Source organism: Orcinus orca, chromosome 11 (genome assembly GCF_937001465.1).
Source record: "Orcinus orca chromosome 11, mOrcOrc1.1, whole genome shotgun sequence".
Classification (NCBI taxonomy): Eukaryota; Metazoa; Chordata; class Mammalia; order Artiodactyla; family Delphinidae; genus Orcinus; species Orcinus orca.
The window spans coordinates 93,089,841-93,115,648 of NC_064569.1; the positions used below are offsets into that span (position 1 = coordinate 93,089,841).

General features: G+C 51.6%; 1 protein-coding gene across 4 annotated transcripts in view; it reads right to left on the reverse strand.

The window, feature by feature from the left end:
• TMEM184B (transmembrane protein 184B) overlaps positions 1–25,071 on the reverse strand; it is a 49,311-nt gene extending 24,240 nt beyond the window's left edge. For 2 of the 4 annotated variants that reach the window (XM_004279480.4, XM_033405055.2), the window contains exons 1-2: positions 24,924–25,071; positions 85–334 (exon numbers count right to left, since the gene is read on the reverse strand). In XM_004279480.4, coding sequence (XP_004279528.1) covers positions 85–276 — 192 coding nt within the window. In that variant the 5' untranslated portion in view covers positions 277–334; positions 24,924–25,071. Of the gene's footprint in view, positions 1–84; positions 335–8,929; positions 9,093–21,899; positions 23,538–24,923 lie in introns of those variants that run through there. The other 2 variants (XM_033405056.2, XM_049694082.1) reach the window with 2 other exon arrangements.
• Positions 25,072–25,808: the final 737 nt, after the last annotated feature.

Consider the following 25,808-nt stretch of genomic DNA (forward strand, 5'->3'; position numbering starts at 1 on the left):
TACTCTGTTGGACAACAAACCTTTCAGGACCTCCCTAGAGGGCTGGGGCTCACTGGCTCAGGGGCTCCTGCCCGGCCTGGGTACCTGGTGGCAGGTGATGAGCAGGGCCGTCCAAACGAAGAAGCCAGAGATGGCCTGAGCGGCGGTTGTCATCAGGAACACAGGCTGCTCCATAGCTGTGGGGCTGCCTTCGGGCATCACGGAGACACTGGGCGAGGCTGCTGCTGTTGTGGGCGACGCTGGATCTGGGGCCAGTGCGGCCCCCCTCACAGTCATGGTGCCCGGCAGCAGGGGGCTTCCTGAGAGAAACCCTCGGGGTAAGCGATGAGCTGGCCTAGAGAGAGGGAAGCGCAACGTTAGCCTCCTTCCAAGCGTCAGTGGCGGTGTTGGAAAGAACCTTCCAGGTCTCTACTTCCACTTTCAAAATGTGACCAGACCCTGACCACGTCTCACTCCAGCCCCCAGCACGTCTCCGCTGGATTCATGGAACAGGCTCCTGACCGATCTCTCTGCTTCTGCCCTTGCCCACACCATCCCCACACGGCAGCCGTGTGAACCTTCTAAGATGTTAGCCAGATTGGGTCCCTCCTCTGCTCAAAACCCTCCAACAGCTCCCATCTCCGTCGGAGTATAAGCTGCTGTCCTTACAGAGCACACGGGCCCTCCGTGCTCTCTGATCTCATCACAATTCCCATCTCGATCCTTCCCTCCAGCCACACTGGCCTCCTGCTGTTTCTTGGACACGCCAAGCCTGCTCCTGCCACAGGGCCTTTGCACTGGCTGTCTCTGCCCAGCCACACAACTCACTCCCGCACTTCCTTTAGGCCTCTGCCCTGACCACCTGCTCAAATGTGGCAAACCCTCCCTCACCCCAGGCGCTCCTGGCCACTTTGCTTTGCTTGATTTCTCTCCAGAGCACTCATTACCATCCGACTCCATCTGACAAACTGTACCTTACTCACATGTTCATTAACTACCTCCTGCAGCAGACACAAGCTCCCTGAGGGCAGGGGCCCCGCTCTGCTCACGGCTGGATCTCTGGCACTTGGAACAGGGTGGGCACACAGCAGGTGCTCAGTAATTACCTGCTGGCTCCGCCCATCTTTACACCTCCGGGTCTAGCAAGATCACTTTAGCACTGAGGCATCCCCTCTACGGGTATGTGTCTCTTCTTTGCCATTTCTCCCCAGTTTCCCTGATGGCTAGCATCCACTCCTCACCAACCAGCTGTGCCGTTCTGGAGACTTTGCGGCCCTTCCCCACCAACAAACTGCTCACCTTTTAACTTAGCTCATGTATCACTCTTCCTAAAAGCCTGTCCTGTTCACCTTCCCCAGTCAGGTACTTCCACGCATTTCACCCGCCTCTGTTGTTCTACGTAACACGCCGTTCTGTCATTGGCTCGCGTTTATCCTCCTAAGTCTGCCTACTCTTCGAGGCAAGACCACTTTTCCATCTTTAAATCCCCAGCACCGAGCTGAGCACCAAGGCCATTTGTAACATTTATTTTATTATCTATTGATTTTCACAACTTATTCCAAAAGGAATTTGAGGTACTTCAGAGAGGAGCAAAGAACAGAGTTGAGGAAGCTGGCCTAAAGGAAGATTCTGGGTGGGAGAGATGGGAGTGGGCGGGACACAGGATGGCACTCCAGGGTCCCAGGCAGTTACCCCAGGTGGGCTGTCATGTCAACCCCGCACTTCCTGGTGGCAACAAATTAATGGTTTCACGCTGGATGGCAACCCAGATGTTATGGGAAGAGCTGTTGTGAGGGATCTCCTGGCAAGTTTACAAACAGGGACCAATGCTGGCCCGGGGCTAGAACCGCTCTCAAAGAGCAAAGCCATTCTGTCAGAACCACCCGGAACTGCTCTTGGGCGGGCTGGCCACTCCTGCATCCGTGAGCTTCCGAGACCCAAGGCCCTGACAGAAGTGCCTTTCAGTGCTGCCACCTGTTGACAGGTTAGGCACGCCGTCCTGGGGCCACGGAGCCTCCTGGCAACAGAGGCCCTGGAAGACTAACTTGCAATGGACCAGGGGACCAACCAACCACTGATGCAAACAGATGCAAAGGTGAAAGTCGAAAGAGCCCTGGCCGGGGCTCATGTCTCAGCTCCACCCCAACCAGCCGTGTGTCTGCACGGGCTCACTGGGCCCAGAGGGTCCCCATTGCCTGACCCAGAAAATGGCCAAACCCCCAAACCCAACCATCTCAGCCTGAACCCTGAGGTCAGCCCAGATGACCTCTCCCAGTGCCTTCCCAGTCTGAGCTGATATTCTCAGCCAAAACATTCTGACACCAACGGGAGGTTTCCCTGGGCCTTCCTGGGGTGCACCATGACCCCGCAATGAAGAAGAGGTTCTTTGCCCACCATCTCCCCACCCTTCTGCCCCCATCTGAGCCATGTCTGCTCTTAGCTGTAAGTTATTACCCCAGGAGAGCCCTCTATATTGCTATTTTCCTATAAAAATAAATGATCTATAACACACCAACCAAGAGAAGAATCTAGATTAAAAACTCAAAACTGGAGACGTCATCTATATAAAGAAACTCAAAACTGGAGAAGGTGCCTATATAAAGACTGGTGGTGCTTTGAAAAAGAGACACAGTGACAAGTCTAAGAATAGCTCCTGTAAGTATGGTTGCAAAACTGAAAAGCAGTGCCAGAAATATTTCCAGAAAAAGAAGATTTGGGTTGTAAATCATCATCTTTGTCTGTCATCCCAAATTAAATGAACAAACACAAGGAAATGGGAGGGGGGGCTTCAGGAAGTACAAATACTCCCCAATCTTCTCCTTCTGAGCAAGGGCCGGGTGTGTCAAAGGCTGTTTTGTCCTCTACTAACGGCAGTGTTGAGAAGGCCCTGTACAGACTCCCCAGAGGGGAGACGGCTGAGCTCTGACCCCACCCTAACCCGCACCACAGGTAACCCTCCAGGGCATCTGTGTAGCTTGTGGGAGCTGATGAAGGCTCCGCCCCGTTTCTTGCTGGGACTCTGTTTCCTCACACTCAAGTGCCCTCCTTATGTAGGTCATCTGGTTCCCAAGAAGTCCACTCAAGAGAGGGCAGGTGACTTGCCCCCAAATTAGACGCTGGACTTAAACCCAGGTCCTATAACACGTTTTAGGTGCCTACTGTCTACCAACCCGGGCCGTGGATGAGCTGCCCTCGGGCTCCAGAGCCCCCTTCCAGGACAGGGGTCACGGCCGTCTCACCAGGGCCCTGACTTCTTCTTGCAGGAAGGGGAGGGAGGTACTTCCCAGGAGGGGAAGCCACAACCTGGGGGAGCACTCCGGCGGCCCAGGTGGCCATGTTTCGTACTGGGGGCCCTGTGATATACAAACCGTTTACTTCACTCTCGGGCGGCCCTCGCTGTTTGCAAACCATTTTCCCCAGCGTGATCGCATGCTTTCTCTCACAGCAATTCTGAAGTAAGCAACACTATCTACACCTTAGAGATGAGAAAAATGACGTGAAACTGGGTTTTACAGCTTCCTGGGGTAGCACCAAATGACGTGAGGGTTTTCATAATCACCCCCCAAAATACTTCAGACAATGCTCTGACTTACAGATGCAGGGTCCCCGGCACCCAGAGAGGCAGGTGAAGGCAGCTCCTGGAAGGCTGTCTCCCAGAGCTCACCCTGTTCCCAGGACCCCAGGCAGCTCACGGCACTAGACCCCGCAAAGTTCACAGAGTGTGGGTGCTGGTGGCAGAGGATGTACACTGGGGTCCCATCCTTTCACACTCGGGACGGGCACCTACCTGGAAAGGACCTCTGCCTGCCTGGGTCCCACAGGTGAGCAGGACACTGGCCCGGTGGAGCCCCGGACCTGGGAGAAGTGGGAGTTTGCTCCCCAGGGAAAAGCCTCCCCCACCCCCCCGGCTGCCTTTCTTCAATAAGGCACACACATGCCAGGGGGGGATACACGGATGCAGCTCAGAACCCCAGATGCTCTGGCAGGTCCCCTGTATTTTCTTAATCGACTGAACGTTAAACTTCTGCCAGGGTCAGGCAGAGAGCCTGAGGGGAGACACTGGAGCCGTCTTTCCAACAAACACATCCGGAGGCCTCTGGGTGCTGTGCTGGGCACGGAAGACCCGGCCTCGGCCTCAAGGACTCACGGCTCCTCTACACGCCTGCTCGATGCAACAGGGGTACCCAGAGGCCTTACTTACCCCACCGCACTGCACAAGGGTGAGTGCCGAGCACCCAGGGGACCCCGAGGAAGCACCAACTGCCTTGGCCAAGGCTGGGGAGAGGGGTGGGGTAGGCTTTGAAGCGGCAGGGACTTTGGGGCAGAGTCTCTATGGAGCGTAACCGAGCTCCAGCTGTGAAGTCACCGAGCCGAGCTCCTGCCGGACTCCACCACCTGCTGGCTTGACTTCATCTCTCAGAGCTTCAGCTGCTTCGTCTATAATATTTGAGGGTAACGACGTCATTGTCGGGGGAGTGTCAGCTTTACACAAGCCCATTAGTAAATGGAGACAGAACGCGACCAAAAAAATGACCATTTTGCAACTCCTAACACAAATAATGGGCATAGATACAGATCATCAGTGGACGATGAAACCACTAAGTGAGAGGCGGATGGGGAACCTGATAAGGGATGGAACAGGCAGCACCCTCCAAACCCACAGTCAAGGTCAACATCACTAAAGAGGGGCAGCCAGAGGTGTTGAGCCCCCTAGTGAGGTGCACAGGCAGCACACAGCACCACCTAGGAAGGACCCTCACCCCAGAAGTGAACTGGAATCAAAACAAGTCGCGAGAACTAACCACCAGTATCCAGGAAATACAGAGGGTAGCAAACCAGATGATACCACCAGGAAGTAGCAGCCAAAGCCAGACCACGGGACGGTCTACAGGACAAATGACCTGGTTTCTCCCAGGAGTTAGGGGCTTATAAACAAAGGTGGCTGAGGGGCTGTTACAGAACAAAGCCAAGGAGACATTACAACTAAATGCAATGTCTACTAGACCTTGCTGGGTCCTGATGCGAACAGACCAATGATTAAAAGAAGACCTCTTTGAAATACACAGCACACAGGAATTCTTGCCGATTTTGTTAGGTGCACGGTGGGTATGTAAAAATAAAAGTCCTTATCAATGGAGGAAGAATAATCTTTTTAATAAATAGTGCTGGAACAACTGGATATCCAGAAGCAAAAAAGAAAAAGAACCTTAACCTAAACCCTATACCATATACAAAAATTAATTCAAAACGCATCATGGATTTAAATGTAAAGTGTAAGACTACAAAACTTTTAGAAGACCCAGGAGAAAATCTTTGAAACCTAGGGCTAGGCGAAGTGTTCTTAGACTTGACACCAAAAGCATGACCCTGTAAGAGGAAAAATTGACTGGACTTCACTAAAAGTAACAACTTTCATGCTGTGGCTCTGTGAAGAGGATGAAAAGACAAGCCACATACTGGAAGAAAATATCTTCCAGCCACATACCCAACACACCAGCACCTAGAATACAGAGTATAGGAAGAATGCTCAAAGCTCAACAGTAAAAAAAGAAAACAAACCAAAAAAAACCCCAAACAATCCAATCAGAAAATGCGCAAAAGACATGAACAGATATTTCACTCAAGGAGGATCGTGGCCAACACATAAATAGCTGTTCAACGTTAGCAATTAGGGAAATGCAAACTAAAACCACAATGAGATATCACTACCCACATATAAATACGAAACAGTGACATCAAATGCTGGTGAGGATGCAGAGAAACTGGCTCTCACATACGTTCCTGGTGGGAGTATAAAATGGCTGAGCGGCTCTGGAAGAGAGTTTAGCAGTTTCTTGTAAAACTAACATGCACCTACCATACAACCCAGTAATCACTTTTAGACATTTATCCTAGAGATATGATTGTACATTCACCCAAAAACGTATACACAAATGTTCACAGCAGCTGTGTTTGTAATCCTCAAAACATGGAAACAGTCCAAACGTCCTTCAACGGGTGAAAGGTTAAACTCTGCTCTATCCAGACCATGGAATACTACCCAGCAACAAAAAGGAACAAACTATTGACACAGGCAACAGTCCAAACAGATCTCAGGGCACTATGTTTAGTGAAAATAGCCAATCTCAAAAGATCACATACTGCCCGATTCCGTTTATATAACATTCTCAAGATGAGAGATCTATAAAGATGGAAAACAGATTAGTGGTTGGCGGAGGCAGCAAGGAAAGTGGGCGCACAGATACCCAGAGGGTAACACAGGGAGTTCCCTCCAGGCGGTGACATACTTTGTATCTTGATAGTGGTGGCGGCTACAGGGGTCTACAGGAGACAAAACTGCATAGAACTACACACACATAAGAACAGTGAAAACTGAATAAGGTCTCTCGTCTAGTTAACAGTACTGTACTAATGTCCATGTCCTGGTTTTGATACTGTCCTACAGTAATTTGAGATGTCACCATTGGGGGGAAAAAGGTACATGGGACTCTACATACTATTTTTGCCACTTCCTGTGAGCCTATAATTATTTCAAAATTTAAAAGTTTTTAAAGGGTTCTTATTAAGAAGAGATGTACAATGAACTACTTAAGGGCAAAAAAGAACATGACATCTGGGCTTTTGCTCTTTGAAAAGGGGAGAGGGACAGATGCAACAAGATTGCCAGATGTTGCTAACTGTTGCAGCTGAGTGACTGACGGGTAGAAATGCATTCTATCAATACTATGCACTCTACTTGTGTTAGAAATTTTCCATAATAAAAAGCTTTAGACTGTAGAACAGTAGAATTTTCCACCAAATTTGTAAAGAGATGGACAGTCACTCAGGAAATTGCATCAGAGATTTACTGGTTATCTTGTAGAAATGCAATCAGAAAGATTTGTCAAACCTAACAACGGAGCTCAACACATCTTTTTTTTTTTTTTTTTTTTGCGGTACGCAGGCCTCTCACTGCCGCGGCCTCTCCCGTTGTGGAGCACAGGCTCCGGACGCGCAGGCTCAGCGGCCATGGCTCACGGGCCCAGACGCTCCGCGGCACGTGGGATCTTCCCGGACCGGGGCACAAACCCGTGTCCCCTGCATCGGCAGGCAGACTCTCAACCACTGCGCCACCAGGGAAGCCCAACACATCTTTCTTTTACCAAAAATAAAAGTTCCAATTCCCCATTTTTTCCTATGACCACTGGTTATCAGAGAGATGCTTCCCAGGGGTGTTTCAAAAACATCTTAAGGCATATTTAATATGTCCCTTCACAGGAAAGGCATGTTATCACAATGAATGAGAAAGGAACTGCTCTTCGAAAGAAACCTCAGTTAGGGCAGAGCTTTCTGGAAAAGTATATGTGAAAATGCTTCTCCTGTTGTAGGATTTTATCACCAAAAACAGTATGTCTGTAACTTACAAAAACGCTCATATCTGAGCTCCTAAAAGCCTACGTAACAGAATTTTCTAATCTGTTTAAAAATTTCCAAAGCATTTGAGTGGGTTTTGGACTCATGTGTTAAGAACTTTAAAATACCTTCCATTTAGTTCACAAGAACATCTGATTGGCATCAGGGAGGATGGAAATGTACTAGCCAAATTTCAACAAATCCTCTGCGTACACAGTGGATGGGATGGAAAAATGAGTAACCCGATTTAGAAAAAAAGCCAATGATGCATTTCCTCTGTGTGCAGCTACATGTCCTGGGCAGGGATCTTTTTCAGGGACGGCGGCCATTAAAACCAAGTATCTAAACAAACGGCTCTTTCCCAGAGCATCAGAGGACAGTTTCCAAAAATAAGTACATGAAGTCAAAAGGTTTTTGTACCACCAACAAAACTTTTTTTTTTAATTTTTAAAAATTATTACATCTTTAACTCATCCTTTGATTTCTGTTTTTGGTGTAGGTTTTATGATATACAAAGTATAACTAACGTAATACAAGTACAGAATAACTTCATCACTAGCCATATATTGGGGGTGCATGCCCCCAAAGTTCTTCTACTGTTAGGGATGTGTGGGTAGAGAAGGTCTAAAGAGTGGTGCTGTAAGCAGTGGGAAAAGCCAGTCGATGACATGGCTCTTAACTTTCTCTGCAATGTCTCTGCCTCTGCCCTCCCGCCGCCCTCAGTCCCAGGCTGAATCAGACCAAAAGCCCAGTCAAGGCCCAGTCCTGCCTCTCTCTCCCAGTGGCCCACCTACTGGCAAGGTGGCTCCACACCCAGGCCCTCACTCACCCGCCTCCCTTGCAATCCTAGGCTCTGAGTCGGGGAAACTGAGCTGGAATCTCAGCGCCACCACCCAGCCGGGACTGGATGTCTCCGAAGTTGTGTCCTGGGTGCATCGTGCTATAACCAGGACCCTTGGGCCAAATGAGCTTAGGAATTCAGAGCTTTTCAGACTTTAGGAAGGACTACGGTGCTGTATATGGTGCTTAGGCAGTAACACCCCCAGAGGGGTCTGGGCGGCACCCCAAAATCAAACACACAGTACTTCCACAGAGAAAGGTGAGATATTTTTAAAGACCCTAATTAGTCTCACATCAATTCAGGTCAGATTTTTGCCACGAAATTAGCTTGCTGCAGACTTAGGAAGAACCTCTGGGATTTCGAGCGCTCTGGATTCCAGAAAGGTGGAGAAGGGACTTGGGCGTGGACCACCCTCCAGAGCTCCGGGGAGGCAGATGCTCAAGGAAGCAGGAATCCAGTGTGGTTTATTTTTTCACTTATTTTCAAACATGACCCCATCCCGCCTCCTGACCTGAAATCCTTTGAGAACATGTGAGGCTCTGAAGGTGGGATGCAGTCCTGACTCCTCTGTAGAGCCCAGGGTCCTGCCAGCTGGGTCCCAGCCTCCCTCCCTAAGTGCTGGCAATACCGGGTCCCTCCACATGTAGCTCTGGCCCCTGTGCCAACGCACCCTCCCCTCTGCCCTGGTCCTCGTGGCGGGTGACAACTTTCACTCACAGGTCATCCTCAACGTCACGGCCTCACCGAGGGCCGGCCCCCTCACTCCCGCCCAGCCGCACCGTGCTCGCTCCGTGAGGTTTGTTCTGACAGTGTTCCCGTCTCCCCACACCTGAGTCAACGCTCTGTAGGCCTGGCACAGTGCCAGACACACAGCAGGGACCTGGAAGAGAAGAATCAATCAGATGACTGGTGAATGTCCGGCATTAAGCCACGTGCTGCACGCTGCCGGCTCTCCGTCACTTGGTCCCCTCCCCACCATCCAGAGCTCAGCTAAGGACCTGGACATTTGGCTGGAGGGAGGGATGGGCTGGGTGAGGGCAAAGGATGGAGGCTGAGTCACACCATCTCACACACATCTTCCATCGTGGAGAGCCACACCAACGAGGGCAAAGAACTTGTCCTACGTGCCTCCGTCAGGACACAGCCCAGTCCACCTGGTGCGAGCAACAGGAAGGTGAGGACCTGCCAACGCAGACACATTTGTACCAGCTGGCATGATCTAGCAACGTTCTGCCAGCATAAGGAAGCTCCCAGTCAAACAGGGCTAGGAGTCTCCTGGCAGGAACACTGATCAAGGAACCTCTGAAGGGTGACCACTCATCCCTGTCTTCTCCCCAACCAGCCTGCAAGCTTGTGGAGGTCAGAGGTCATGTCTTATGTGTAGCTCTGATCCCCGGCACCTACCTCAGAGCCTGGATATGGTTAGCACTCAACAGGCTTTGGCTGGATAAGGGGGCAATCGAATGAATGTTTGGGCTTTGCAGTTCCTTCCAACTCTAAAACTCCTTGACACCCTCCACCATCCTTGCACCAAGTCCCGGGAATGGCATGTTATCCTGCTCCCCCCTCACACCCCCAGATCTTTATTCCCACCTGCCTTTGTAGCTATCCCCTTCTACGGCCTATTACAGTTTGCACGTGGCATGTCTTCCCTGGTATTGACCATAATTGTGATTAGATTTGTTCCCTTAACATCCTGTAAGTGGGGCTCCATGAGGGCAGGTACCACGTACTGTGATGAAAAAGTACTTGCTGAATGACTGCTTTGGGGATATGTTGACAGACACTCGGCCAGGGGTGTACCCAGAGTAGGCCTGTGGCACTCTACAGTTGACAAAGCGCTCCTGACAGCCGTGTGGAGTAGGTTTTATTGCAGTCAGAACATCCTGGCAGGGGTATCAAGGTCCCCGGAGAGGGCCTTGGGGAGCACCAAGCCACAAGGTTGGACAGAGTGCACCTTGTGGGTGCAGAAAGCCAGGCTTCAGGGGATCAAGGGAACAGGGTCGGGCAGACCCAGCTCCCAAGAAAAGGGAGGAGTTCCAGTTTATGAATGTCCTCTCCACCTCCTATTAGCTGCCAGAAGGGCACTTGAGAGCACAGGATGGGAGTACAGGGAAGTGAGGGGTCTCGAGTAAAAGTCAACCAGGCCCTGGCGAGGCCTGATGAACCAAGCCATGCCTCAGCAAACAGCTCGGAGTGATGCAAACGCGCACGGCCCCTAACACAAGCCCCGCCCCGTCCTTCTCTGGGAGGGACTGTCTCCGGCTGACTCCCTTTCTGAAGACACCCACCTTTTCCAGAAAAGCTACAGAGCTCTGTGTAGTCACTAGACTCAGACACCTGCCTTGGACTTTAGGTATTTCGGAGAATCTCACCATGTCACCCAGATTTTATTCGACCATTTCGCTTCATGCTTGGGAGACACCTTGCTGTTTCGTGTCTCCCACGGATTTCCTGCCTGGAAGGCTGAATGATGGCCTCCCGAAGATGTGCACATCCTAAACCCCTGAACCTGTGAATATTTCACCTTAAATGGCCAAAGGGACCTTGCAGGTGTGATTAAGTAAAGGATCTTGAGATAAAGAGATTATCCCAGATTATCTGAGTAGGCCAGATATTATCACAAGGGTTCCTACAGGAGTGGGAAAGAGAGGCTCTGAAGCTGGAGGAAGGGCCCTGAGAGCCAAAGAATGCATGTGGCCTCTAGAAGCTGGAAAAGGCAAGGAAACAGATTCTCCCCTTGAGCCTCCGGAAGGAACACGGCCCTGCCAGCACCTTGGTTTTAGCCCCGTGAAATACATGTTAGACTTCTGGCCTCAAAACCAGAAGATAATAAGTTTGCATTTTAGGTCACTAAGTTTCTGGCAGTTTGTTACCAGCAGCAGTAGGAAACTAATACACCCAGTTTACAGATGAGGAAACAGAGGCCTGGAGAGCTAAAGTCATTTGCCCACAGAATCCTGGTAAACGGCTCCTCACGCTGCCGTTGCCGTCCTGTCAGGGGCCCAGATATCCGAGGGCTGTTGAAGAGCTGTGGGCTCTGGAGTCAGACACCTGGACTTGACTTCCAGCTCCGTCACTTACTCGCTCTGTGTCTGCAGGCAAGTTATACAACCTCTCCCTGCTGCAGCTTCCTCAGCGGTACAATGGGCTGCAGCCACACTTAGCTCCGAGGGAGCCGTAGGGAAGAAACAAGTCACTATAAGGAAAGCACCGCGAACAGGGCCCGGCCCCGAAACAAGTCACTATAAGGAAAGCACTGCGAACAGGGCCCGGCCCCGAAACAAGTCACTATAAGGAAAGCACTGCGAACAGGGCCCAGCACCGAAACAAGTCACTATAAGGAAAGCACTGCGAACAGGGACCGGCACCGTACGACGTTACCTGTGATGATTCACTCCCGTTTCAATCATTGCATCCTTCAGCCAGGCTGAGAGAGCACACTCCCAACGGTCTCTGAGACCCGGGCCAGTCCTGTCTCTGGTAGTTGGCTCTTTTTTTTAAATCTTCTGAGGTCATAGTTTCATTCATCAGTTTCAGATCCAAAGTCTTTTGAGCTGCACCCATGAAGTGCTCGCTCGGGCAGTTGCTACACACCCACGGGCCAAACTGGGCTGGCAACACGCTCACACGCACATCTCCAGAATACGGAATACGAACGCAGCCTGGGAGGGGTTTCGGTTCTTTTATTTAAGATACTCGGAGGAATCTCCACCTTCGCAGAGCTCACTAGCAGCACTTGACCTGAGCACGGTTAATCTGAACTGGCCACTGCTCTCACTTCAGTTGCCTAGGGATGACGGGCCCTCCAGTCTCTGGGGGCTGTTTGTTCTGTGGACTTCTGGGTGGCTGTCTTTTGGGGGAGGCTGACCCACATCAGAGCAGGTCAGCAACCCACAGCCTGGCCCTTCTCCAGAGGAGATTAGAGGGAAAGCGCAGCCAAGGGCTGGGCGCTGCTGCCTGGTTAGCCTTTGGAAAAAGGATCACATGCCCTCACGAGGGGGCAGGGTCCCATCTCTCAGTTCCATGCCCCTTCGATCAACACGGACAAGCTGAGGCCACGCTAGTGGTTCCACATCTGTCCCTGTTCTCCTGGGGTCAAGTTCCCACGAATCTCTCAACAGGAAAGAAAAACCATCCAATCATGTATCTGTCCTTCACTTTCTGTTGGGGGCAGGGGGGTAGGTGCAGAAATAAAAGAGAACAACAAAGTAATCCAAAATCCTTCAGCAAACACTTACTTAATTCAGCCTTGTAATTAAGTCTTTTTTTTTTTTTTTTCAACACATACCAGGCCAAATTTTGATCTTTACGGTTTTCTCTCAAACTGAGAACGGATGGGCCAGTGCTCGGTCTCTCTAGCTAGACTCTGTGTCCCTCTAATGAGACCACGTTTTCATCCAGCTAAACCCCACCCAGCCCTAAGCAAACGGGTCCCCTTTGGATGCGGAACCCTCAACAGTCCCGCTAGCCCTTGGGTACAGGCTGTCTAAACTGAGATCCCTGAACCTGCCCTGACCCCTGGGACCCCTTTGGTAAGAAGCCCAGCTCCAAGGGCAGAAATAGAGACACAGACGTAGAGAACAAACGTATGGACACCAAGGGGGGAAGTGGTGGGGTGGTGGGGGTGGTGGGGGTGGTGGGATGAATTGGGAGATTGGGATTGACATGTATACACTGATGCGTATAAAATGGATAACTAATAAGAACCTGCTGTATAAAAAAATAAATAAAATAAAACTCAAAAAAAGCAGCCCAGCTCCAGCCCAGTGAGAAATCCTAGCCTGAACTTCATCCATGACAACGTGTACTAAGTTGGGCAAGTCAGCGTTCCACCCCAGGTGCACACCCCACAGGAGTCCATGTGCGCCACACAGACAAGAACAAGAAACTTCGCTGCAGGCCTGTTTATAACAGAAAAAGCCTGGACACAACCCAAATGCCTATCCTCAGAATGAACAGGGATGGTTGAACCTTGAACAACAATGGGTCAGGGGCGCCGGCCCTCAAACATCCACGTATAACTCATAGTCAGCCCTTTGTATCCGTGGTTCCACACCCTCGGATTCAACCAACCGTGGATCACGTAGCACAGTATGTATTTATTGAAAAACAGCCATGTATAAGTGGACCCACACAGTTCAAAGCCATGCTGGTCAAGGGTCAACTGTATATTTAAACAGCGTGAACTTCCGTGGCACAGTGAGCAAGGACTGCTCTACACAACCTGGGTGACTCACTACAGGTTTTCCCGTATGAGACTCTATTTGCAAAAAGGTCAAAAACAGTCAGTAGTGACGAGGTGTGAACAGTGGTTACCTCAGAGGTTCATGACCTGGATGAAGGAGGCCCCAGGGAGCCCCCAGGGAGAGGCTGGGAATGTTCCACAGCTTGATCTGGACAGTGGTTTACACGGGTATTTACAGAGGTAAAAATCCATCGCACTGTACGTCTAGTTGTATACTTTATTGGAGTAGGTTAATAAACATACACTTTCAAGCACCTTCTATGTGCTAAGTCCAAAGGGTATCTCCGGCAAGACTCTAACTGCTTAAGAGCTTACAGTCCAGTGGGGAAGAAAATACACTCAAATAACAATATAAGATTGCCCGTGGCCAGTGGGGCAGTTAATAAGAGTGGGCCAAGGGATCAGTATTACTCATGAGTCAGGGGAAGTGGTAGAATAAGCTGATCAAATGCAGGCGTTTTGGAGGCAGCCAGACCTGTGTCCAAATCTTATTTCTAACTGTGTGACCTGGATGAGATGTTTGCTCTGCTTCTTCATGCTACGGGGGAACCACAGTTGAACCACAGCACTTCATGGGTCCTTGTGAGGATGAGGGAAAGAATGTACACAAAGCCCTGGGGCATAAGACTTGTTATTCCTGTTGCAGGGGGGGCCTGCCCTGTGCCAGGCACCACCATTCACAGATGTGAAACGGGCCCCGCCCCCCATGGCTCCCGATCCCACCACGAAGAGAGCAGCCCCCATTCACCCACTCGGCAAACATCTAACAAAACAGGGGCTGTGATGTGGACTTTGCCCTAAAGGAGCCCACAGCCCAGTGGGGAATCAAGACACCTAGGACACAATGTAAAAGGCTTAAGTGCCAATGGAGAGGAACAGATAAAGAAGCAGGGGATGTCTGAGCTGGGCCTTGAGAGGCAGAGAGGATTTGGGCACGTGGAGACTGCTAGAGAGGGAAAGGCAAGCAGGCAGAGGGAACAGGATGAGCAAAGGCACGGAGGCGGGAAGGCAAGGAGGCACGTGGAGAAAAGAGCGACCAGTCAAGGGTGGCTCAACAACAGGGGACCCAGTAAACAGGGCCTGGGACAGGGTCTTTATTTATGTGTCAGTGGGGAAGCCCCTGAAGGTTTCAGGGGAAATAAGCATATCAGAGCAGGGATTTAGATGACAAGCCAGACAACAGGGAGGCGGTTACATTTCTCCAGGGCTGGGGCCACGGGTCAGATTTCCCGAGATACACCTGGTCCCCTTCCTGAGACCCAAGCTTGCATTCTTGATTAGCTGATGGTCAGGGGCCTGAATGAGGATGGCTGGTCCTTGAGGGGGTAGCCTTGACCTTCCTGCACTGGGCAAGAGGGTGAGGATACATTTCTTATGGTTCTTGTTTATTTAATTGTATTCAGTTTAACTTTTTGAAAAAGTCACATATTCACATGAATCGGCACTCAAAGCGTACGAAGGGTCTCCAGTGAACAGTCTCCCGGCACCAGCCACCACCCCAGAGACACTGCAGTCACCAACCTCGTGTGAATCCCCAGAGACCCTGAGCACATACATAAGCAAATGCACTATTTCCCTTCACTTTCACACAGATGGAAGCACACCAGACATACGTCCTGTACCCGCTACCTTCACAGCAATCTATCTTGGTGACTGTTCTGTACCCGTGCATGGAGTCTCCATCTTATTTTTTATGGCTGCACAGTAGTCCATGGTTTGGATGGACCATAATTTGTCCCTGGCCCCTGCTGATGGACTTTCAGGTTGCTTCCAACCTTTTGCTATTAAAAATGAGGCAGCCATGACTAACCTTGCACACGTGGTAACTCATCTGTAGGATAAATTCCTAGAAGTGCAACTGCTGGGTGAAAGCCTTCAAGGATCTGTAATTTTGAAAATGTTGCTAGAGAGGCAGGATACATCTTAATTGCTCATCCAAAAAATAAGCCTAATTATTGGGGAAAATACTGACAACATGTAGTTCCAAGGATGCCCAGATGAAGACACAGTAGACACAGAGAGAGCACTAGGTCGGGAGATGGCTCTGGACCCAAATCAGCCCCAACTCGCCCAGCGTCCTGGTCCATGGACTCGCGTTTCCTCACCTGTGAGTGAAGGGCCAGACCCGCTCAGCCCCTCGGCCGTCCCCAGAACGGACAGGCTCTGGTGCCCTGGTCCCAGGTCAGGGGGAAGTGTGGGAGATGACTGGAGTCACCACGCCACCCGACCCTAATTGGTCTCCCTGGGCAAAGGCGCCATGGGAAGAGCAGGCAGGCCACGGAGCGTGCACCAGAAGCAGGTCTGGAGGGGACAGGTGGGAGTGCAGAGCCCGAGACGGCGGGGTGCTTCCAGTCTAGCTATCCTGAACGAGTGACAAGCACCTCTGGCCACTTCCCATGCGTGAGCTATAGGGACACCACAGCCATGCGAGACACACTCAGGCTCCACGACATTTACTGCTGTGTCCATCACGGACCTGTTACGTAACAGCCATGGCCACCTAAACCTCACTCATCAAGCGGTGGCTGGCGGAGGATGGAGGAGGGCCTCTGGATACCTAGTGTCCTCCCTGTGAGTGAGGACAGCTGGGTAAATGCAGCGGGCAGGGCAGGGCTTCCTCCCACCCTCACGAATCTGGCTCAACTACTGAGAACTGCAAATGGAAGAAATGGTCTTCTGCCCCCAACCAAGCGGGAGACACCTCTTGGCAAAGCAAAGCAAAGCCAGCATTTGAGAGGCAGAACCCTCGCCAGCCTTCCCGTTTCCCAGCCCGTGCTCTGCTCCAACAGACTGGACAGCCAGGAATGCCTGTAAATCGAATCATACTTAAATGCACCGAGGTTATATCGCCATTAACATCTTTCTAACCACTGCCCAGGGCATCAAGCTTTCTTTGTAAAGCAAGTATGTACTGTTTTGCTAAATCTAGATTTTCACACGCCCTATTTGTTTAAAACCTACTGACAAACATGTAGAGATGTACTTCTCTTCCGGGAGGTGAGGCCTTGACGCCAACTGCTCTGGGAGAGCTCCCTCCCTCCACTCCTCTGCTCACCTGCCTGTACCTGTGCTCCAGGTGGTCCTGCTACCTGGAAAGCCCTCCCCTGCTTCTCCACCTGCCCACCTCCACTGTCCATCAGAGCCCCCAGCTCAACTGCCCTTCCCCCAGGGAGCCTGGGCCCCCCGCCCACTGGCAGGCAGAGCAGACTGCTGTCTCCTGGGGCCCCCACAGCTTCGACCGGATCCTCTATGAACGCTCTTTCCAAGTCTAAGCAGCAGTTCCACCTGCTGGCCTTCCCAGTGGGAATGCAGGCTCTCTGGGGGCCACGGCTGTGCTGAAGGGGTCACTCAGAGGAGCAAGGGCACACAGGATTCAAAATCAAAAACCTGGGTGCTTCCTTCCACAGGATCTTAGGCAAATTCACCCTTCTGAGCCTCAGTCTATCCGTCTACAAAGTAGGCACAATAATTCCAAGGGGCCAGGGCCATTGGGAGGATTAAATGAGATGATATATGTGAAAAGCAATTTGCAAACTGCAAAGCCCTACACCAATTCCAGTGAGGATTAGTAATATTAGTACTAATCGCAGCAAGATCTTTTTTGACCCACCTCCTAGAGTAATGAGAACAAAAACAAAAATAAACAAATGGGACCTAATGAAACTTAAAAGCTTCTGCACACCAAAAGAAACCATAAACAAGATGAAAAGACAACCCTCAGAATGGGAGAAAATATTTGCAAACGAAGCAACTGACAAAGGATTAATCTCCAAAATATACCAACGGCTCATGTAGCTCAATACCAAAAAAAACCAAACAACCCAATCAAAAAATGGGCAAAAGACGTAGACCTTTCTCTAAAGAAGACATACAGATGGCCAACAAACACATGAAAAAATGCTCAACATCACTAATTATTAGAGAAATGCAAATCAAAACTACAATGAGATATCACCTCACACCGGTCAGAATGGCCATCATCACAAAATCTACAAACAATAAATGCTAGAGAGAGTGTGGAGAAAAGGGAACCCTCATACATTGTTGGTGGGAATGTAAACTGATACAGCCTCTATGGAGAACAGTACAGAGGTTTCTTAAAAACCTAAAAATAGAACTAACATGTGACCCAGCAATCCCACTACTGGGCATATATCCAGAGAAAACCATAATTCAAAACGACATATGCACCCCAATGTTCACTGCAGCACTATTTACAATAGCCAGGACATGGAAGCAACCTAAATGTCCATCAACAGAGGAATGGATAAAGAAGATGTGGTATATATACAATGGAATCTTACTCAGCCATAAAAAGGAACAAAATTGGGTCATTTGTAGAGACGTGGATGGACGGAGAGACTGTCATACAGAGTGAAGTAAGTCAGAAAGAGAAAAACAAATATCATATATTAATGCATATACGTGGAATCTGAAAAAACTGGTACAAATAATCTTACTTACAAAGCAGAGGACTTCCCTGGTGGCACAGTGGTTAAGAATCCGTTTGCCAATGCAGGGAACACGGGTTCAACCCCTGGTTCGGGAAGATCCCACATGCCGCAGAGCAACTAAGCCTGTGGGCCACAACTACTGAGCCTGTGCTCTAGAGCCCATGCACCACAACTACTGAGCCCATGCTCCTAGAGCCCGGGCTCCACAACAAGAGAAGCCACCGCAATGAGAAGCCCGCGTACTGCAAGGAAGAGTAGCCCCCGCTCGCCGCAACTAGAGAAAGCCCATGTGCAGTAACAAAGACCCAACACAGCCAAAAATAAATTAATTAAAAAATAAATAAATAAAAAGCAGAAATAGAGACACAGACGTAGAGAACAAATGTATGGATACCAAGGGGGAAGGGGTGGGGTGGAGTGGGATGAATTGGGAGATTAGGATTGACGTATATACACTATTGATACTATGTATAAAATAGATAACTAATGAGAACCTACTGTATAGCACAGGAAACTCTACTCAATGCTCTGTGGTGACCTAAATGGGAAGGAAATCCAAAAAAGAGGGGATATATGTATACGTATGGCTGATTCACTTTGCTGTACAGTAGAAACTAACACAACATTGTAAAGTGACTATACTCCAATAAAAATTTTTAAAAACTAGATTAAAAACAAAAAAAGAGTAACATTAGTACTAAATAGTATGTTAACATTAATTAATATTAATTTCCTCACACACATCCGTTCACCAACACCTATCGTTGTGCCTGCAGGCACCCGAAATGACTGCTGATGGAATCCCAGGTTCTCTGTTCATTCCAGACAGAACAAAAACCACGGCTGCTAGAGATGGATACCAGGAGCCTCTGCCAGTGGCTACAGCAGCAGCAGCTGTGGGGTTAGTTATTTTTCCCCTGGAGCTTTCCTGTAAGAGATAACCCAGAGGGCTTTGGGAAACAGCCCCACCCAGCAGAGTGGAGGTGTTCAGCCACCTGCCAACAGGACGGGGCCTCCCTGCGTGCAGGCTGCCCACAGGGGTTGTAGCAGGAGAAAAATAAAGGCACCAAACTCCACACACCTCTCCCAGGGTGGGGAGGCTGTCTTATCTGAAAATCACTTTCAGGGCGGCAGATGTAGTAACTTCCAGAGGTCTCATTCCGCTTCGTTGAGGTGAGGGCTGGGGACAGCCATCCTGGGACCACCCATGGCCTGAAGCTACAGGGTCCTCAGATCGTGGCTCCCGAACAAGGATACTGAAGTCTTCAGGGGGATCACAAAACAGACTGCAGGTTGGAAAATAAGACACACACACACACACACACACACACACACACGCACCCCTTCTCTATCCATCTTCACTTGACAGTGAAGACCGGCTCTCCCTCCAAGACAGAAACCAGGCCCTCCTCTTGTGAGCGGGGTGGATTTCAAGGTTTTCTAAACTGGGACCTCATCTGAGTGAGCCCTGTGGCAGCCAGGAGGTGGGCAGAGGAGGATAAATAACCCCACTGGAGGGCAAGTGACTGGCCCAAGGTCATCACCAGGTTCTCTGACTCTGTGCAGTGCCCACCTGCTCCTCACATCATCAGGCCATCCAGCAAGAAGGGTGGAGACCTCGTCTTTCCTACAGACCTTGAAATAAAGCACCAAGGGGCTCTGTTTTAGAACTTCTCTGATTCTTTCATATCTACGGCTAACTTTCATGTCATGGGTAAACGCTTGCAACTCGGTGTTATGTGAACAATGAGCTAATGCAGGAATGACGCCTAGAAGGAAAATATGCCCACTCTTCAACAGTGATTATTTCTTGGTTATTAGAAATTTGAGGTGACTTCTATTCTTATCCTCCAATCTTTTCTGGGTTCCAAATTTACTATAATCAACAAGTACTATTTTCAAAAGCAGAGAACCCCATTGTTTTTCACAGGCTGAAACACTGCAAACCTTCCATGAAATACTCATTTTGTTGTGTGTGACTTTTTAAAAACATGGTAGAACTGGAAGTGATTAGTAGGTTAGGAACAAAAGTTTTCTGGGTGGGATCTTCCCTCTCTGGTTTCCGCCCCAGAGGAGAAGGAAAAGGAGGTGACTGTGGGGCTTCCTGCCTCTCAGCCCAGGCCTGAGACCTCCAGACCATTGGACGGAGCCTGTCCTTGAACACACCCAAGGCTGTTTAATGTACCTGTCAGCCCCTGGTATAACTCAGTTCTAATAAACAATCCTGTTCGGACCTATCACTTCTCAAGAATAATTCCAGCTTTATCCTGTGTGGCAATGATACTAACCCATCCAACTGTTGGTTTGTTAGTCAAAGCGATGTCAGCACCTACTCTGTGCAACGCATCGTGCCAGACACTGAGCCACCATTAATCCAAGACTGGAAAAACAACCAACCAGACCGAGGCCCCATGTCATCCTTCTAAGTTCTACCCAAGCATAGGGTTTCAGATGCACTAAAACAGCAGCAAACAGGAATGTGAACAAACGCAGCCTAATTCCAGCACCGCCCCTCCCAGGACTTGGACAAAGCAGGGGCCTAGCACGAGTCCCTGATGAGAACACTGGCAGCTTAGCTGCACTGCATTAAGGTACCTGCACCACATGCCACCCAGCAGAGGTAGACAAAATGGGCAGGAAACGGGAGACAATCCGAAACTGGGGGACCTTCCAAATCTTCTCTCCAGGGCCCCTCACACTTTACTTCTTCCCCTTCCTGTCCTCTTTGAGGCCAAGAAGATCACATCCAATTAACATTTACTGAGGGCCTACTACGTGCTGAGCCCCAATGCCAAACAATTTTGCAGACAAAGAACTCAGACCTTTGCTTTGCACATGCTGTTCCCTCTGCCTGGAACCTGCTTCCTTATACATGGTGACGGTGTAAACGTCACCTGGTCAGAGAGGTGCCTGCCCAGGCGGGAATGCCTCAGTGTTCCCTCAGAGCACCTATGACAACTGGAATGGCTCTCCCCAGCTGGACTCAGCTCCCTGCACTGGCATACAGGCGTGCAACACCTCTTTCTTGAATAAATTAAACAGCCTGTAAGGTAACAATAAAAGCCAGTGTTTACTGAGCACGTACCACGTACAGCCAGATGCTGTGCTGAGCTCCGCGCAGACATCGGAGCGTCGCAGCCGTATCACGGCTCCACTATTATTACTCCTCTTTTACAAATGAAGGAAGTTGCATCATCTCCCGCTATTCTTTAAGAATGGGAATCAGAACCTGGAAAGCAACTTGCCCAAGGCCACGGAGCTAACAAGAGAGCCGCAGCTCCCAATTCTTCCTCCAGAAGGCTCAGCTTACCTCCCTCTCTCCCCGGTGCCCAAAGGGGTGCTTCTTTCTCCTATGCTCCCAGTGACCATTTTTGTCCCCTTCCTGAATTCTCCGCCTCCTCTCCCCAGGCACCCAATTCAGAAGTTTTCCTTGATTCCTCCCCTCACGTCCTATACCCATGGGCTCCCAGAGCCAAAGCTGTGCTTCAGCAGACATCCTGTGCGAAGACCCCTAGTCTTTCAGCCCTGGAGGGAGGGACAAACTGGGGCGCTCAGCTGGCCGCTCAACACCCAGCAAAGCAGGCGGGGAGGACAGGCATCCCCTCAGTGAACCCACACATCCCCACCCCCCTTTGCCTGTATTTATAGCACTGATGAGCATGGGGGCCTGGAGGATGGAAGATGGAAAAGGAGCGGCCCACCCTGTCCACAGCCACAGTGTGAGAGGTCAGCAAGGACCTGCCAGACCCGGGAGGGCCAGGAAGAACCCGGTTCCAGTTCAGGGGGCCACCCTACCGCCAGCCACGGAGGCCAGGGTGAGCCACCATTACAGCAGTGAGCTCCAGAGGCCTGTCCTGAGTCACACAGGGCTGTCGGGACCAGAAGCTGCTGGAAGGATAGAAGCGCAAGGCAGCAGGGACCGAAAAGGATGCCAGTGACCCGAGGGAAAGCAAAGGAGGGAAAGGCCCAGTCTCCTTGGAGTTACCTGCAGGAACGAAGGAAGAAGGAGACGCGGGCACACTGTCCCGGAACACGCGGCTGAGGCTGTCGCTTCCTTTTGGAAAACTTCAGGGCTCCCTGGTGACCACACCGGGGTCAAGCTCAAACTCCTTAGTGGGGCCTTCAAAGGTCTTCACGCCCTGGGCCCACCATAGCCATGTCTGGGCGAGGTATTTCAGGCCTCCGCACCTCTGCGCAGGGGGGCTTCCTCTGCCTAGAAGGCCCTCTCCCTCCACAGGCAGAGCACTCCCCGTCGTCCTTCAAGGTGCAGGAGGTTTCGCTTCTACGATGATGTCGGGCACACCCCAGGGTTAGTGGGGGAAGAGCGTGGGCTCCAAGGTCAGCTCCACGGCCCAGCACGGCTTTACCCTCCTAGGCTGCCTCCTCTGCAAAACGTGAAGGTAACTGTTCCCACCTCACTGTGGTGGGAGGATGAAACTCAGTCGGTCATGAAAGCTCTTTGAACTGTGCCTGGCACACAGTAAGTGCTTAAAGAAAGGCTGTTGTTCCTACTGTCCTCCGGCCCCACTAGGGCCCTCTGTTTCCACCACAAGCAGAGCACTCTCTGTCGCATATCTGTTACACGGTGGACAGCCTCAGCCAACCACAGCCTCTTAAAAGACACAACCCACGACTCAGCACGGTGCTGGGCACACAGTAGGTCTTCAGCAAGTGCTCAGTGCCTGTGAAGGTCCAGTGGTAGACCCCCCCCCAGAGTTCTCCCAGGGCCCGGCAGCTGGCCTTCCACAACTCACACACCAAATCCCCAGTCTCAAGGCCCAGCAGAGTGAGAAGGGTATTCACAGTTACTTGGTTTCAAAACAATAAAGGACCGTACTCTGCCTTCCCACTCCAGGGAATTCACAGGGAGAAATGAGCACAGGAGGGACTGGAAATAGCATGGAGCCCCTCTTGGGGAAGAGAGCTCGGCCGGCCCGCCAGAAACCAGGAGCAAAACCTCAAAGGCAGAGGAGGAGAAAACAGCCTCCAGACAGAAGCCCGAGCTCCACAGAACTCGGCCAACACCAGTGAACTAGGACAAGATCACCTGCACCCATTCTGCCCTGAAGCTCTTCTTCCCACCCACTTGGAGGCCTTTAGAAGGGGTTCCTGGGGTAACCCACTACCACATGGGAGCAACTTCAAACACATCCAGGATCCCAGAGGCTGCACAAAGGAGCCAGGTTGCCTGTGGCCAATTCTTGGGGGGAACTGATGGTGACTTCTCCATGCACACTGGCTATGGGGGCCTTGTGTCTGGATTGGGGTCACTGTCTACGTCCATCTCCCCAGCAGACTGGAAGCCCTTAGAGGCCAGGCACCAGGTCCCATTCATCTTTAGACCCCTGTGCCCCTAGCATAGTACCTGGCATGTAGTAGATGCTCAGTAAGTTACAAGGCAGCACACCTGGCAGCAAGAGAGGTCCTGGTTCATGGATGACTCCATCCAGGCCTGCCACATACATGGACAAGGAGTCATGTGCTCCCTCTGGGTCTCAGTTTCCTCTTTTGTAAAGAGGGATAACAAACAGTTCTGTACACGCACAGCCTCTGAGAGAATTAAGTGGGGAAATATACGTGGAAAGCACCAAAGCATCAGAGCAATGCTAGTCAGCCTTCCAGTTTCAGCTCAGCTCCCCTCGCCCCCTCCACCCCATGTTGGAACCTTTTCTGCTGGCCACGTTTCCCCTACCCCAGCACTGAACCCACTCTGCATCCCCTCTATTGTTTTATATTTTTCACATCATTGTGACTACTTGATTCTAAGTTTGATTCCCCGACCGACCTGAGAGGTCCTGGATCCCAGGGGCATCATGTGTTTCTGTTCAAAGCCTAATAAAATGGGCACACAGACCTGACCGCTGGGGCCTTCCCACCCCACGGTCCCAGCTCTGATACACACGGCACCCTCCAGCAAGATGTCCCGATGTGCAGAGCCTAGGGGGCCCACCAAGCACGCTGGAAAGGAAGGGAGATGGGAAGGGACGCTGCACACACAAGCTGTGCGGGAGTCACACCTCTGAGACCTGCGCCGCCTTTGCAGGTGCGTGAGCTTATTTGCCTGGCTGCCTCCACAGCACAAGGGCCTCCAGGGCACAGATTGCTGCTTCTTTCCTTACATAAAGCACCCAGCAGTCAGATAAATAATACATGACCTTCTCCTCACACGCAGGTATCAGACGTGCAAACACCTGCTTTGCCCCACAGTGCCCTGGGTGTGGGTGTGTGCGTGTGTGTGGGTGTGTAATGTCTGGCCTTGCACAACCCCAGAGGGGATACGGGTTGGGAACAGATACTCACGCCCACCTCTCAACCCCATCTCCTTGCCTTGGCCTAGAGTCAACTAGCACTAGACCCAAGCAGTGTGCCCAGAGAAGAAATGTCTGGGACGGATGCACACACCCTAAACCAGTCTCTGTGTTCCTTTTCCAAGCACATATCCTTGGAGCCCCAGGTTCCTGCCGGTGCCCCTCCAAACTGCTGACCTGTATGCAACGCGTGTACACCTTCATGCACGCATCCCCAGAGGCCTCGCCAGGCTAGCCACCAGCCCAGATCACAGCTACCCGCACAGGGCAAGGCCGACTCCCCCACTCACTAGGCTGTGCCAAGCGCCAGCACACCCACCGGGCGCACACCATCCCACTTGCAAAGGGCCTGTCCATCCGCTTCCCCTCTCTCCCGGCCACCCCCACGGGTAGGTCCGATTACACTCCAGGCGCGGGCCCCGCCACGCTGGCGAGGAGGGGGCAGCGCACACCCACGGGCGGCCCGCGACCTCGCAAGGTGGGGAGAGAGCGCAGGGCGAGACGGGCGGGGCCGCAGACGCCCCCTCCCTCCCCGCCAGGCCGGCCACCTTCGTCCGCTCCCCGCCCGGGGACCCGCGGCCAATGCGACCCGCGGGGCGCCCCCCGAGCGGGCCTCTCCAGAACGGGGCAGCCCCGCCGTCCCCGGAAGCCCTCGGCCGACCCCCTCGGGGCCTCCAGCTCAGGGCCGGTGGGGAGGGTACCTCAGGAGCCCATGGCGGCGCGTGTGCGGGCGACGCGCGGCAGCCGGACTGTGAGAGCGAGGCAGGCTGACGGCACCGCAGCCCTAGTATCTCGCCGCCGTCGGCTCGTCCCGGGCCCAGCAGAGTGCCGCCGCGGCGCGCCTGCGCACCGAGCGCGCCGCCGGGGAGGGCGGGGCGGCGAGCGCGAGGCTGAGATCACCCTCCCGGCCTTAAAGGAGCCGCCGTCCCAAACCCCAGGTGGTGGGAGTGATCCCGGCTCTCCTCCAGCCGATCGTAAACCAGTCAAGAGTCGCCTCCCCAACCTCCATCCCACCCCGAACCCTGCCCACCAGTGAGCTTCTTGGGGTGCAGGGACAGAGTCTTGGGCTCCAAGCTCTGTCCCTGGCACTCGCTGGCTGCATGGAGCTTCACCTCTTTTCCTCCATTTGGGCCTGTTTGAAGATGAAACAATATCTAACGGCTATTTGTCGAGTGAAGGATGCATGTGGAATTGTGGAATGAATGCATACTGAGGTGCTGTGTGCAATAACGCGAAATGAAATTGCAAAACAGAGAAAGAGGTTTTTCTTCCCACTCCACCTAGCAGCGCTTCCTTCCTGCCCCACCGAGCTCTAGATGGCCTAACTAGCAAATTTCTTCAGATATCATTCAAACCACCTAGCCCATTTCTGTTTGCCAGGTTCACACCCAACTCAGTTTAACTAAAAAACATAAAATCCAATCAAGTTCCGGCTTTGGTGTGTTCAAGATCCCCAAATGTATTTCTTTGTGTGTGTGTGTGTGTGTGGTACGCAGGCCTCTCACTGTTGTGGCCTCTCCCGTTGCGGAGCACAGGCTCTGGACGTGCAGGCCCAGCGGCCATGGCTCACGGGCCCAGCCGCTCCG